Source organism: Sesamum indicum, linkage group LG10, assembly GCF_026168435.1.
Source record: "Sesamum indicum cultivar Baizhima isolate 11 linkage group LG10, ASM2616843v1, whole genome shotgun sequence".
Classification (NCBI taxonomy): domain Eukaryota; kingdom Viridiplantae; phylum Streptophyta; class Magnoliopsida; order Lamiales; family Pedaliaceae; genus Sesamum; species Sesamum indicum.
In genome coordinates, this window is record NC_142666.1 from 16094877 (window position 1) to 16109200 (window position 14324).

Here is a 14324-nt window from a genome sequence, read left to right on the forward strand (position 1 = left end):
ACAACGAATAATGATACCGTCGTATTAATTTTAAATATAAAATCTATATGCCTAACTAGATAATACGACAAATTAATAGTAATTATTTTTTACAAAAAAAATTGACTCCACATCATTTAGATATCATTACATCAATTATTTTATCATGTTCGATAATAATTTAAATTATTTTTTTTCTTTCATTTTGAAATGGAATTTGTAGATTTATATATTTTAAAATATAAAAAATTATTTATTATATGTAAATAGGGACAGTGGCACAACTAGTAGAAAAAAAAAAAAGTTAATTGGTAAACCCAAGGCGGAGTCGGGAGTTGGGTAACCAAACCGAACAACAGTTGAAATTTAACTGGCTGAGTTGGAGAGTACTTTGGTTGTTTGGTAGCATTAAAGCAGCCAAAATTCTTTGGCTCAGCACTCAAAGACAAAAGATATTTCTTGTACACACCGCGTAATTAACTCAACCAACCAGGGATATTCTTGTCCTCTTACCCTCCACGCATGTCCATTCGTAAATTCCGCCACTATTCTCCCCACCCCACAAACACTACATCACCTTTTTATTTAAACCCACCCCCACTTTCTCTCTCTCTCTCTCTCTCTCTCTCTGTGTATATTTGTTATATATTTAGTGTGTGTGTGTACATATATAAATTTTTTGAGCAAAAATCTCTGTTTGTTTTTCAGTTTTTTTGTTTAGAGAGAGGGAGAGAAGGGAAGAGAGAATCAAGAATGGTGGATGAGTTCATGGTGTGTGTTGATAGGATAATAGCATCAGCTGCATGCTTTCAAGAACCATCATCGGCGGCAGCAGCAGAAGCTGTTAGTACTAGTGAGAAGAGGAGAGAGGAGGGAGAAAGTGTTGTTAGTGAAAATGGTGGTGATGGGAGTAGTAGTGGTGATAAAGATGGGGGTTTTGGTGGTGAGGGCTGTTCTTTTTCTGCTGTGAAATCAAAAGGGAGTGTTAGAGAGTGCAGAATTTGTCAGGAGGAAGATGAGGAGAAAGACATGGAGGCTCCCTGTGCTTGCAATGGCACTCTCAAGGTTTTAATGGGTTCTTTTTTCATTGTTTATTTGATCCTTGTGGTCCTTTTTAATGACTGGTTGTTCTTGTTTTTGTGTGTGTATATCTGTGTGGAAGGTTATTCCATTCTTTTGAATATTTGCTTGGGATTGTTGGATAATTTTTGGTGTAGAATTTTCTGCTTTTTGCTTCTTTGAATTTTCCTTTTCTGATTTTTCTATTGATTAATCTCTATCACAGGCCTTTTTTCTTTCTTTTTTTGTTGTTCTTTGTGTTGAAATCTCAGGTTCTAATTCTTGTCTTTGCTTCTGTATCTCATAACTTGACTTGCCCCTCTCTGATTTTTCACTGAAAAAGATTTCCCCTTTTCAGTTTTTCCTCCAATTCTACAATCAGTTTGGAGTTTGTTCTTCAAATAAATTTTTGCTCTTGGGGTGTTTTAGACCTTTAGGATGTGGGATGTCTTTGCAATGAGTACTGATACTTTTTTAATGGGCTGTGTCCTTTTCCCTAATCATTCATTGTTATTTTTTTCAAAATGCTATGATATAACTTTGTTGCAGTTGTGTATAATTAAGTCATCCCAACTGGGATTTCTGCCTACATTTATCCTCATTTATAGGATCTTTTATTACTTTTTGGCATGAGATTAATTAATGACCTGATTCCTACGATGTCTCTGGGAATTTGAACTTATCTGTTTCACTGTTTCAATTTTATCATTTGGGGTAATGCATTAATGCACCTGTGAACGACCTTTTTCTTGGCCTTATATAGGTATGGAATCTTTCTCTCCTTGGTAGAATTTAAAGAGTTTGTATTTTGGCCCCCACTGCTGAACTCTCAAAAGCTAATATTGAATAAGAATTCAATTTCATGAGCTCTATTATATTCCTATTATTGAGCCATTCATGCATGTCGATACATGATTTTACATGCCCGCGTATTTTTTTTTAGTTGAAGTTTTTTATTCTTTTACCATGCGTGTGTACTTGCAATCGACTGAGAGTGAGGCACAAGACATGTTTTTTCATACATGTAATTGAAATTTCTGAGTACCGTATGTCTTGAGATATGAATCTTTTTCGTTGTGTTATTGTCAGATGAGGCTCTGAAGTAGAATTAATATTGGGATTCTTTTGCCTTTTGTTTAGTTTGCTCATAGGAAATGTATTCAGAGATGGTGCAACAAAAAAGGTGATATCACCTGCGAAATTTGCAATCAGGTTTGCATCTTGTTTTCTTTCATTCAGTTGAAAGAAATGTATCTTGTTAAAAACTCGACAAACACTGTGGTTTCACCTGTCAACAGGTTTTTTCACCAAATTATACGAGTCCCCCACCGAGAGGTAATGCTGATGTCTTTGCTATTGATATCAGGTAACTGGCTGATATTTTACCATCTTACGAAAGCATATGCATAATGTGTGATTAATCATCAAGCAACTCTGACGGTTTCATTATGGGTTGATCGATTTTGTGTTCTGATCTGCATAGCAATTATTTCATTTCATCACTTACCAATCCATCAAGTCTATTTTTCATTTTATTTATTTTATTTTTTGGTTTTCTGCTTCCAAAGTGAGATGTCCAGCGTTGTATATGTAATCAATTATATTGTTTTGAAGGATTTGTTGCATTTATTTGTTTTCGACTTCTCTAAACGCGTTAGTGCAGGCTTTGATCATTGTATTCTGTAACATGATATGAATGTTTTACGACTCGCTTACGCCATACATTGATGGGCTGATTGTTTTAGGATATGAGAATGATGTCATATAGGTCCTATCATATGGGTAGAGTCTGGGTAGGGCTATGGGTACTTATTGGGTCTGGGTCCGGTTAGGGTAATGCCCGCCCATTGATAGGCCTATACTTATAGGATATACATCTTAATGTATGATTCTCTTTTAATAATTATAAGCAAATACGACGCAATTGCCAGTGGAATCCGGGCGTTGATTTCAAGAGAAATCAATCCTGGATTTAACTGGCCGTCGAGAAACGCCCTTGTTGGATTTTTTACCTACTACTCTGGCTTTGCTTTGGGGTTACTTTGGGTAAATGTCCAAAGGAAATGTGTTTCAGCAAAATACTTTGACATTGTATTTGAAGATGGATTTGGGGGTAGGGATTTCAAATTCATTTCATATGAAGTCAATTTGAATTCTTTTCCCCCCTCTGAATCATTTATTCAAATCTAAATCCTTCTGTCCAAATGTAGTTTGAGAAAAATGAAATTAAGGAATATGTGAAGAATAAAATTAACCTGCATTTTATTAAAAATTTTGTAGTTTACAACCTATTCTACCTTTTACATGCTATTCTTGGCTTGTTTGGAGCAGTTGAAGTAGCCCTGTGACAGCTTCACAACTCCTCGATTTCATATTCACATATTAGACATCTAGCCCATTTCAACACTACTATGGATACTTACAATTGTAACTTGCTTTTTATCTTTTCTAAGGGAGAGTAGACTGCTGAAATTCCTATAGTTTTGTTTTCATATAATGAATTCGTGAAGATTCACAAAATCTGCTCTTTCCCTCAGACAAGCCTGGGGTCCTCACATTGATCTTCGCGACCCTCGGTTATTGGCTTTTGCAGCAGCTGAACGCCAATTTCTGCATTCAGAGTACGATGACTATGCCATAGCAAATAGTGGGACACTTGCCTGTTTCCGCTCGGTAGCTATCATTGTAAGCTAACCGAAATACGTTTCAACTGAATCTTGTCATACCCTTCTTCCTATCTTTTCATCAAATGTGCAAGCTCTGAGCTTTTTGTTTTATATATATGCAGTTAATGCTACTCTTGCTGATACGTCAAACTCTAATGCTCACAAGAGACTTCGGAATGCTGCGGGAATCATCCGCTTTCTTCCATGTAAGTCCAACTTCACATTTCTTTCACATTCTTGAGTTTTACATACGAGCTTCTAACATCTTATTTTTTAAGCTTATAAGTTGTTTTCTTAAAAAAGTCAACCATACATCTTAAATGATGTTTTAAAATGCTTATAAGCTCATTCAAACACCCTCTAACCCTCTAAGTTATAGAGGATTAAGTACCAAGTACAATTTAAGATCTTATGTATATTTAATTTTAACTACGATTTCTTTCTGCTTGTTTTTTCAATTCAGTACCAGATTTCCGTTCTTCAGCTAGCTGGTTTTCTTCTTCCTTGCTATGTGGTGGCCCGTTCATGGTACATTGTACAATGCCGAAGGAGGAGACAGGTTCGTTGATGTTACTATTTCTTTTTCTTTACATGGTAATGCTACATGTTTCATGTTATTTTTCAAGAAATACTTGCACAAAGAACCAGAAGTAGACCTTAAAGTATCACCAAGTTCAAAACAGAAAAATATGATCAAATGACACCGACAAAACCAAATGCTTTTATGTGATTTTCGACCTCAGTGAAGGGCTCTAACACATCTTAAGACAACCCTCGACTCCAAATAATGAATATTATACAAAATTAAATGTACTTCATGATCCCGAATGTCAATATGGAGATTTGTTAAGATCAGGTTCGTATCTATGGAATGGATACAATGTATACATTTTCTGTTGTATACAACTATCGCTGAATTCACTTCAAATTTTGAGAACCCCGTTTGAATTTACTTTATCTGAAGGTATATTGTGCATTCGTCGTGCCTAATTCGCTCCACATTTTTTAACTTTGTCAGGGTTGAGAAGAAGTGATGGCATTGGAAAATACTGAACTTGAAGAAGCTAAGTTCTTGTTATGCGTAATGTATCCGCTTTCCCTCAAAGCATATTTCATATTAAAACATCGAACGACTGAGGATTGAACTTTGGTGCTACAGTTAGCAGTAGATAAAGGTGTTGATGTTGTGTTTATGATTTGTACCTGGTGACTCGTGAATCAAGTGTAAATGTGAATGTTTGAGTTCACTAGGTGTTTTGGCCTTTGTTTTGGATGGAACTTGATGTATTCAGGCCTCTTATGAAATGGATTTTTTTGTTTTTCAACCAAGTCTATGTGCCCTCGCCTCGTGTGTGTGTGTGTTGTAAACGGAGGATCAAAGGTGGTTCCCCAACATTCTTTCCAATAGCACGACCAAGAAGACTCCATGATTCCTTCCATTTCGCTAGAGATGTTTATATTGAATTCAGGCGAACCCAAAATGAATAAAGTAGAACGTTAAATCAAAAAACATGACATATGTGGCTGTAAAATATAATTTTGAAGAATCACAGAGTTGACAAGCAACCGTCTCTAGTAAACAACAAAACAAAAATTGATACTCATATTTTGGTAAAAGCTTCGATATCCTATCCAGAGGAATACCATCATGGCCTTCATCTTGCCGTCGGTCTAGTAATAAAGAAACAGTAGCCGAATCAAATGAGAATCCTCTTCTTAAAAACTTTGGGTACCAAATTTGATCACTTGAAATTTTGGGGTACTAAAATTAAAAAAGAGATATATTTTGGGTACGAAAAATGAAATTATCCCGAAAGAAAAATATATAAATGTGGGGATAAAGACCAAAGATTACGTGCTTGATAATAGATGCGTGCAAAAATCACAATGGTCCAATCGAATATGGACTAGGATTCTTTGGTTAGGTTGAATTTTTCGCAAGCCTAATAAGATAGGATTTGCATAAAAGATGTCAGCATTCTTACATTCAAATTAGTATCAAATATTGAAATAATAATGCTAGCAAAAGAAAGTATGAATGCATCGTGATAAGGTATAATAAAAGATTGCAAGTAAGAGGAAAAATGCATGAAAGAAATTGCTTATGAGTGCTTCAAAAAGTCGTCCGTCATCTAAGGGGATTAAACCTACTTTTACAGCCGATGTCCCCAAGTCTTGAGGAAGTCTGGTCTCCGAGTGGTTAAGAAAGGTGGTTGGCAGCGGATAAGTATATCCATGGATTCTTATCCTGTTGGCCAGCGGATCCTGTGGGAGTTCCTTTTCGTCAGGAGACTTCAGGGGAATGGGAAGTCTGCTTCTCTCGGAGTCTGCCTTCCTGGGCTTCCTCGTGGTGACCTGGTCCAATGGTGGTCCTCCAACTGGACAGATGCCTAGCTAGCTGTCAATGAAGATCTTGTGTTAGAATAGGTGACCAGAAAGTCAATTAGATTGACTATTTTTTAATTTATGTAAGCAATTTCTTTTTATTTTATAATATTAAATTAAATGTAAGAGTAAGTATTCATTTGGCCTTACTTTGTTGTTCTTAATCATGTAATTCTCATACATTGCAACAAAGCCCATAGATTACTAATTAACCAATGAAGTTGGGTTGTGTATTTGATGGCAACTGTGAAACCAACTTTCAATGATTGGATCTAAAATGTTCCAAGTGGAGAATCTCAAGAATGAGCATCGAGCGTTCTATTGAGACTTGTAATAAATATTGCAATCATATGATGGGTGCCGTGTTTCATAGGTGACAGACGTATGACGTCTATACAATTTTAGTAGGTGGTTGACAAAGGTTGTTAAGCCGACTGAACTGGCTCGCGGTGAGTCGTCATATGGAAGCCTGTGAGGCTTGATCTGTATAACTTGAACTACTCGGCTCTGATAGTATGGGATTTAGTCCTCAGACTTGAGTATCCACACAATCTCATATATAGGATGACTATATCTAGGGTCTGGTAAAAAGATGACCACTTCCTGATGTGGTTATTATAACTCTTGTTCTAGTGCAGTCAGAACGTGTATGAAGATTGGTAAGGTCCAAGAGAAGATCCATCACATATAATGAGATGATAGCGATCTCTTATGCGTTCTGATGTATGTTGTGTTTCAAGGAATCTGTGGCCACGCGGAGATCAAATAAGAAAGTGCTTTTCTATATTGATCAAGTGGAGAAACATAATTAGAATATTAAGCATAGATGTCTAGTTCAGGATGGAAACAGATGATCAATTCCATGCCCTAGATTAAGACCGAGAGATGGCTGATGGAAGGATCAAACCCGGATGGCATTCGGTAGCCTTAAGGTTCACGCCATTCTCACCTATTCTCTAGTACCATAGATTATTGTTAGATGGCCACCCATGGTGATTTTAGATTAAGTGTTAATCGAAAATGATTAATTGAATATGATTTAATTAATCTAGTGCAAAAATATTTGTCAATTAAATTGTGTGTTGTCAGAAGCCCAAGTCTAGCTTAGGGTGAACCTATATAGTCAAACAAAGCACCACTCAATAAAGTAGTAGAATTAATTTTAAATTAATTCTAGAAGTAATGAATTAATTTAAAGATTATAAATTAATTCGAGAGATTAAATGATGTGATCATTTAAATGGAAGAACCCATGTGAGGGGAAGCCAACATTTAATTAATGAGATTAATTAAATTTGAGTTAGGTTTGATTAATTTGATAAGATAAATTTTAATTGAATCGGGTGAATTAATTAATAGGATCAATTAATTAGAGTTTGATAATTATTTGATAGATTAATTAATTGGGCTATGGGCTAGGATTTATTTGATAAGATCAAATAAATTCCATTTGGTCTATTAAGAATTGATTGGATTAATTCTATGAAGGCCCAAGCCTACGGATTTAATTTATTTTTGAATTAAGCATAATAGGATATATATAAGTATAAATATATATATATTTATATCTGATATGCATATATATGAAGTTGTAAGAATGAGAGAGTTATTGCTTGAGTACTTATGTACTAGTAGGTAGTGTACTATGGAAATACATATTGTACCTATTTTTAACTTAACATGCAATGTATACATGTATACATAAAATAAGTACATGAGATGTCTCTTGTGTGTGTGAATAATGTATAGGTTTGTGTATATGTCATTTTGTATATGATACAAAAGACAACACTACTCCTCTCAAACTTATCATCTTGACCTCTCTCTTCTCCCTCTCTTTTCTCTGTATTCTTGTTCTTCTTAAACTAGTTTCAAGTCAGAGCAAGGTCTTCTTGAGTTTGATATAATAAGTTAATAGTATAATCAAGTCTCTTATACTACATATAGTTTACCTCTAACAAGGTTTGGTGTAGACCACCTTGTGGTGTAGTGTGTGTTCGACGTGGAGGAAATCTCGTTGATCTTTGCATGAGCACATGGTTGGAGGAGAAAAGTTTGAAGAAAGTTTTCAACTCGGAAAGGTACATTTTGTGATTACATTTTCGTCACTCTATATTACAATAGCCACTTATTTTATTTTAAACTTGTTTTATGCTTGTTGAGTGTCGAATATCTGGGATTAGGACTAGTTCCCTTTCGATTTAAAATTTAAATATGCTTATTTTCATGTTTCTATTGCATTCTTGCCAAGTCCTGGGCCATACTGATCCTTTCAATGGTATCAGAGCCCAGTTTGGCACTCGTGACTTTTGTTTATATGATGTTATATGTGATATAACATGTTTTATGTGATGTAGATGGCTGTTTTAATTTTGATTAAAGCATGGTTTACGTATTTTTTATATATGATTATGCGATAGAAAATATGTTGCGTTGTATTTTAGTTTTTGGATGTCATTTGTTGTTTTAAAAATATTTTAAAGCATTTTTATGATTCAGTTTATCTTTATTCAAATAACAAAAAGAAAGGAAGAGTGAACAAAAATGTTGGTGGCCTAGCGGTGGAGGAAGTGTTCCTCCACCCACTTCCTCCATCCCTGCAACCTGGGCGTCGCAGTAGCTTTTGGTGTTTTTGAGGCCAGCGTGGGCGTTGCGCACAATAGCTCGGTCTTTCAACCCGATCCAATACCAAGACGTCCAGAACTATCACTTATATATTGTTCTACACTTTTGACTTGGTCTAGCTTGTTACATGGGTCGTGAGTAGGAGCTTAGTTTCCGTTTGGGTATGCAACCTTGGATCCTTCTATCCGGGCGGTTTATTAAAACAAATATTTGTTGAATAGGGCGGTCGGGCTCCCCATCCCTTACGCATTATAACCCCGTTAATGCCGATCCATTCGATTTTTTTTTTTTTTATCTAAATTCCCTCAAAGCTCCCCTCGCCCTAAACCCACCATCCCTAGTTGGAAAGTCTCATTGAGTTCCCAGCTTGGCCTACGCTGTCATGCTTTCAAGCAAGGATCTTCGGACTCACTTGGATTCAAGAAAGGTGCAACTCAGTGTGTCAGCTGATTAAAGAGTTCTGTGCAGAAGTGAATGAATCAAGAGAGAGATTCGGCTCTGGTCGGACTTCGATGTCCAGGTGCCTTTAGTAATCGAAAGAGTCTCATAGCTAGCTCGTATGACTTCGAGAGGAATGAGTAAGAAGTAGCAGGGAGTTGATGGAACACTTTACAAAAACCAGGAAGGACATTGTTGAACGCTCACCCGGTCTAGGGCCAAGGGTCCAATCCCCATTCCCCACAGGCTTCTGGGAGCCAGCTCTGTACTCTGTTCGGACCATAAGATTTGCAGGAAGCTCCTAATCTCACCGGCAGTTGAATCTACCTGGGAATACCTCTTTTGCCAATTCCAGCAAGTTCCGCTTGGTTGGGGGAGCTTGCTCAATTTTTGTGATAGTCTTTTAATCATCTTTGTATTTTGATTGGGATGCCCTTTTGTAATTATTTTTAGGATATGTCTAGGTAAAGGGTATCCTAATGACCGTTAGAAAAATCATTACAAATTAAATATATTTTTTAAAAATTTATAATATTTAGAAATATATATATTATTTTATAATATTATAATAATATTTTTATTGAATTTTAAGTTACAAATATTTTGTTAAATTTCTTAAATGTAAAATATTTTAATAAATTATCTAGCTATTAAATATTAATAATATAATTAACAAAAAAAGTTTAAAGATCTATTTATATACAAATTTAAAATTAAAAAGCAATAACGTCCATCTTCTGGCAATTTGCTGGCGATGACCCTACTAAAGTTAGCTCTCGAGGGACAGCACTTGGTTCATCCATCTTCAGAAGGGCTTGAAGCTGAAGCATAAAGCGGGCAACCGCTATTCAGTGCTGCCTGGTTGATGAACCTTCCGACTTGTAACAAAAGGCTATTGGTAAGAAAGAGGAAGGGGGTTCTTCTCTAGGAGAGGAAGAGGGAAAAGAATCCATGGCCATGAGTAGAGAGTACAACTAGTCCCATCATGTTGGATAGGGTGTCCTTCTCCTTCGGATGTTGACGCTCGCCGTCTAAGACAAGAGTAAGTAGTGAGAGCGAGCTTGGTTCTCCAGTGCATGGCTATCAAATAATTGTTAAAACTCTAATTAATTTATCATGTTAATTATTTTACCCGATTCAATTAAAACTAATCTTATCAAATTAATTAAACCTAATTCAAATTTAATTAATCTCATTAATTAAGGTTTTGACTTTCCATCACATAGGTTCTCCCATTTAAATGATCACATCATTTTATCTCTCGAATTGATTTAAACTCTTTAAATTAATTCATTACTTCAAAAATTAATTTATAATTAATTCTACTACTTTCTTGAGTGGTGTTTTGTGTGACTTTGTAGGTTCACCCTTAGATAGGTTTGGGATTATATCAACACACAAGTGGTGTTAATCTCTTTCGATTAACACTTATCTGAAAGCACCTATCACCATGGGTGGCTGTCTAGCAACGATCCATGGTACTAGAAAATAGGTAAAAATAGCATGAACCTTAAGGCTACCGAGTGCCATACAAGTATGGTCCTTCTATCAGTCATCTACAGATCTCAATCTAGGACATAGAATTGGTCATCGGTTCTCATCCCGAACTAGACATCTATGCTTAATATTCTTATTATGTTTATCGACTTGATCAACATAGAAAAATACTTTCCTATTTGATCACCCGTTGTGGCCATAGATTCCCGGAGTGCACAACATACATCAGAACGCATATGAGATCGCTATCATCTCATGATAGGCGATGGATCCTCTCTTGAAACTCATTAATCTTCATACACATTCTGCCTGCATTGGAACAAGGATTATAATAACCATATCAAAACATGGTCATCTTTTACCAGACCCTAGATATAGTCGTTCCGTATATGAGACTGCATGATCCTTATGTCTGAGGACTAATCCCATACTATCGGAATCGAGGAGTTCAAGTTATACCAATGAAGTCTCATAGGCTTCCATATGAAGACTCCACGCGAGTCAGTTTAGTCGGCTTGACTACCTTTGTCAACCACCCACTAAAATTGCATAGATGTAATAAGTCTGTCGCCTATGAAACACAACACCCATCATATGGATGCAATATTTAGTGCAAGCCTCAATAGAACCCCGATGACCATTCTCGAGGTTCTCAGCTTGAAACATTTGAGATCCAATCCTCGAAAGTTGGTTTCACAGTTGCCATCAAATGTGCAATCCAATTTCATTGGTTGATTAATGATCTATGGACTTTGTTGCAATGTATGAAAACTATAGGAGTAAGAACATTAAAGTAAGGCCAAATGAATACTTACACTTATTCATTTAATTCAATATTACAAAATGAAAAGAAAGCTTAATGGGCCTTTTTTGTAATCTTCTTTTCTTCATGATCCTCTTCAAGTGTCTCTTTTGACCCCATCTCCACGGATGGCCTTTATTACAAGTCATTTTACAATGAAATAAAATACCTCACCTCCTAAGCTACTCTCATTACAATTCAAATTATAGAAAATCCAATTATAAGTTGGGGACAGGTACATAAGAGGGAAAGAATACCTTATTATTTTCAAGGCTAATGAGAAAGAGAAGAAGAATAAGAGGCACATAGGCCCCAACCCAAATAGAATACGAAAAATTATATAATACCCCCTTGTTTCATTGAAAAATTGCTAAAAACTTACATGTCTTAATTAAATAGCCAAAAAGAACCCCTTATAATAATAAACCCTGCAAAAAAAAAAAAAAAACTTTATGTTAAAAAAACAGAGAGTTGCTCACACTCGCCAAAAATGAGAGTGGGATAATATTTTGACCTATTTTCATCCTTTGACCACTTTAAATGGACAAAATTACCCTTATCTTATATAATTATCCCCTCTCTTTACTTTTGATTAATATCTTTATTTTTTATGCTATTTTACTGGGAAAAAACTATAAAATACTAATAATTAATACTCATCAATATTTATACAAAAAAATATTATAATATCAAATTAAATTTTTATGCAAATTATTACATCAAAATAAATTATATTTAGTTAACTTATTTTTTCTTGGATACATTTCAAAAATATATTATTTGAAAGTAAATAAATTCTAATATTTTAATTTAATATATACTAAATCAAAACAATGCACGATAATTGATTCATTATATTAAAATTTATAAATAAATTAATACAACGAAACAAAAATAAATAAAGAAAAAGAAACAAATATGCATCATCTTCCCCAAGCCAACACCATCCGCCTCCTCTTCTCCAAGTTGCCAGCACACTCACCCCACCACCGAACTGCCTCTTCGCACCACCGCATCCTTTCTCCCTCTAGTTTACGACATCTAGGCGGCGGCATCGTGTGAATCTGGGCAGCGGCGAGCGTCATCAACCACCCAGATTTGGACACGATGTCGCTGCCCAGATCTGCCCAGCAATGACGCCCGTCGCCTCCCCAAGTGTCGCCACCCGCTCAGGTGACGAGAGGTGGAGGTAGAGCAGTTGCCCTCCACCGACTTCTATGGTTATACATATCCATGGAAAAAAATCCAAAGACCCCCCTATGATAATAGGAATGTTTAAAAACCCCTATGAAAATTAAAGTATCGAATACTCCACCTATGATATAATATAAAGTTAAAAAAATTCCCTCCATACAGAAATTGACCTACACACGCTTTTGACTGCGAATTTGTTATAAAAATACTTTTTTTTTTTTTATATTTTTGCCCTTCTCTCACATTTAATATATATAATATTATATATTTATTAATATTAAAATATTATTTTATATAATAATTATTTAATTAAAATATTATATATTTATTAATAATAAATATTATTTTATATTAATAATTATTTAATTATTTATATAATACAATATAACTTTAATTAATTAATTACAAATTATTTATTTAAAAAAAATAACGGCGGCGGCACCACTACTGAAGAGGAGGGTGCGCGCCCTCCTCACCCATGGGCGGCGGCCGTCGCCCAACGCAGCAATGGCGACGACCGTCGCTATCTCCAACGAGGGCGACGCACTCGCCCAACAGGCGACCGCGTCGCCCAGACGGGCGATCGACCGAGGTAAGGGGAGGGGGTAGGGGCAAAGCAGGTGGGGGTGGGGGGAAGAGGGTTGTGGGGAAGAAAATTAGTTGGGGGGGAGGCGGGCCGGTGGGTTTTCGTCAGGGAAGACAATGGTGGGGGGTTGGGGGGGGGGGGGCTTATAATTTTTATTTTGAATTTTTTTTATAAAAAATAATAATTACATATATTATAAATATATTTTAATAATTAATATATATTATAAATCAAAATAATTATATATAAATAAATTTAGTTTGACCATTGACTAGAAGGGGTATTTTAGTCATTGTTTGTAAAAAAATAGGTTCAAGTTGACCAGGGAGCGGTGGGATTATTTATTCATAATACAAGGATGATTTTTTATCTTAAAAATTTCATAGGGGGATTTTTGATGTTTTAATATATCACAGGGGGTCAAAATGTATTTAACCCCATATACATAACTATACATAAATATATATATATAAGTGTAAACTATATTTTTATAATACATAAAATCTAGACCTTTATTTTTATTAATTGAATATCAATGGCTATTCAAAGTTGATTAGATTCTATGTTTCTAATGCAACCATAAAAAATTCAACGGTCATTATGATAATAATAATTTGTATTACATAAGGGTATAACGAGAATTTAAAAAAAAAAAAGACCAACACCATTAAGTAAAATAACGGCAAGAGGAGAGTTTGAAAAGTTTTAAAAAAACACATGGTTTTTCTGTCTATATTTTTAACACAGGGGGTTTTTAGCTAAATTTTCATAACACAGGGGGATTTTATGCAATTTTTCCAATAGAATACATACCAATCACATGAGTTAAATGGGCTTTATGTTCATCCTTTAATTCGTTTATCACATAAATAAATTAACACATTTTATAATATCAGATATTATAAAATACGAGTCTATCGGAGAGCCAGTCGGTACATCGGTCAACTCTCTCGTCTTTCACTGCTAGGTTAGCTTGCTTCTCCTCTTCGCTCAAGTTCACCTGGTTTACAAAAAATAAAAAATAAAAATACAAATTCTGATACCCACCATTACAACGGTTCTTCGAACAAGAGGAGCAAAACCTTACAGGATA

At 35.2% G+C, this 14324-nt stretch overlaps 1 protein-coding gene across 1 annotated transcript; it reads left to right on the forward strand.

Annotated features, from left to right (window-relative positions):
- The first annotated feature begins 540 nt into the window (after positions 1–540).
- LOC105171966 (uncharacterized) lies at positions 541–5029 on the forward strand. Its single transcript, XM_011093264.3, has 7 exons — positions 541–1044; positions 2179–2250; positions 2337–2404; positions 3576–3723; positions 3827–3910; positions 4168–4263; positions 4723–5029. Exons 1-7 carry the CDS (start codon positions 733–735, stop codon positions 4726–4728), a joined length of 786 nt encoding a protein of 261 aa, XP_011091566.1. The 5' UTR covers positions 541–732; the 3' UTR covers positions 4729–5029.
- The last annotated feature ends 9295 nt before the right edge of the window (positions 5030–14324 follow it).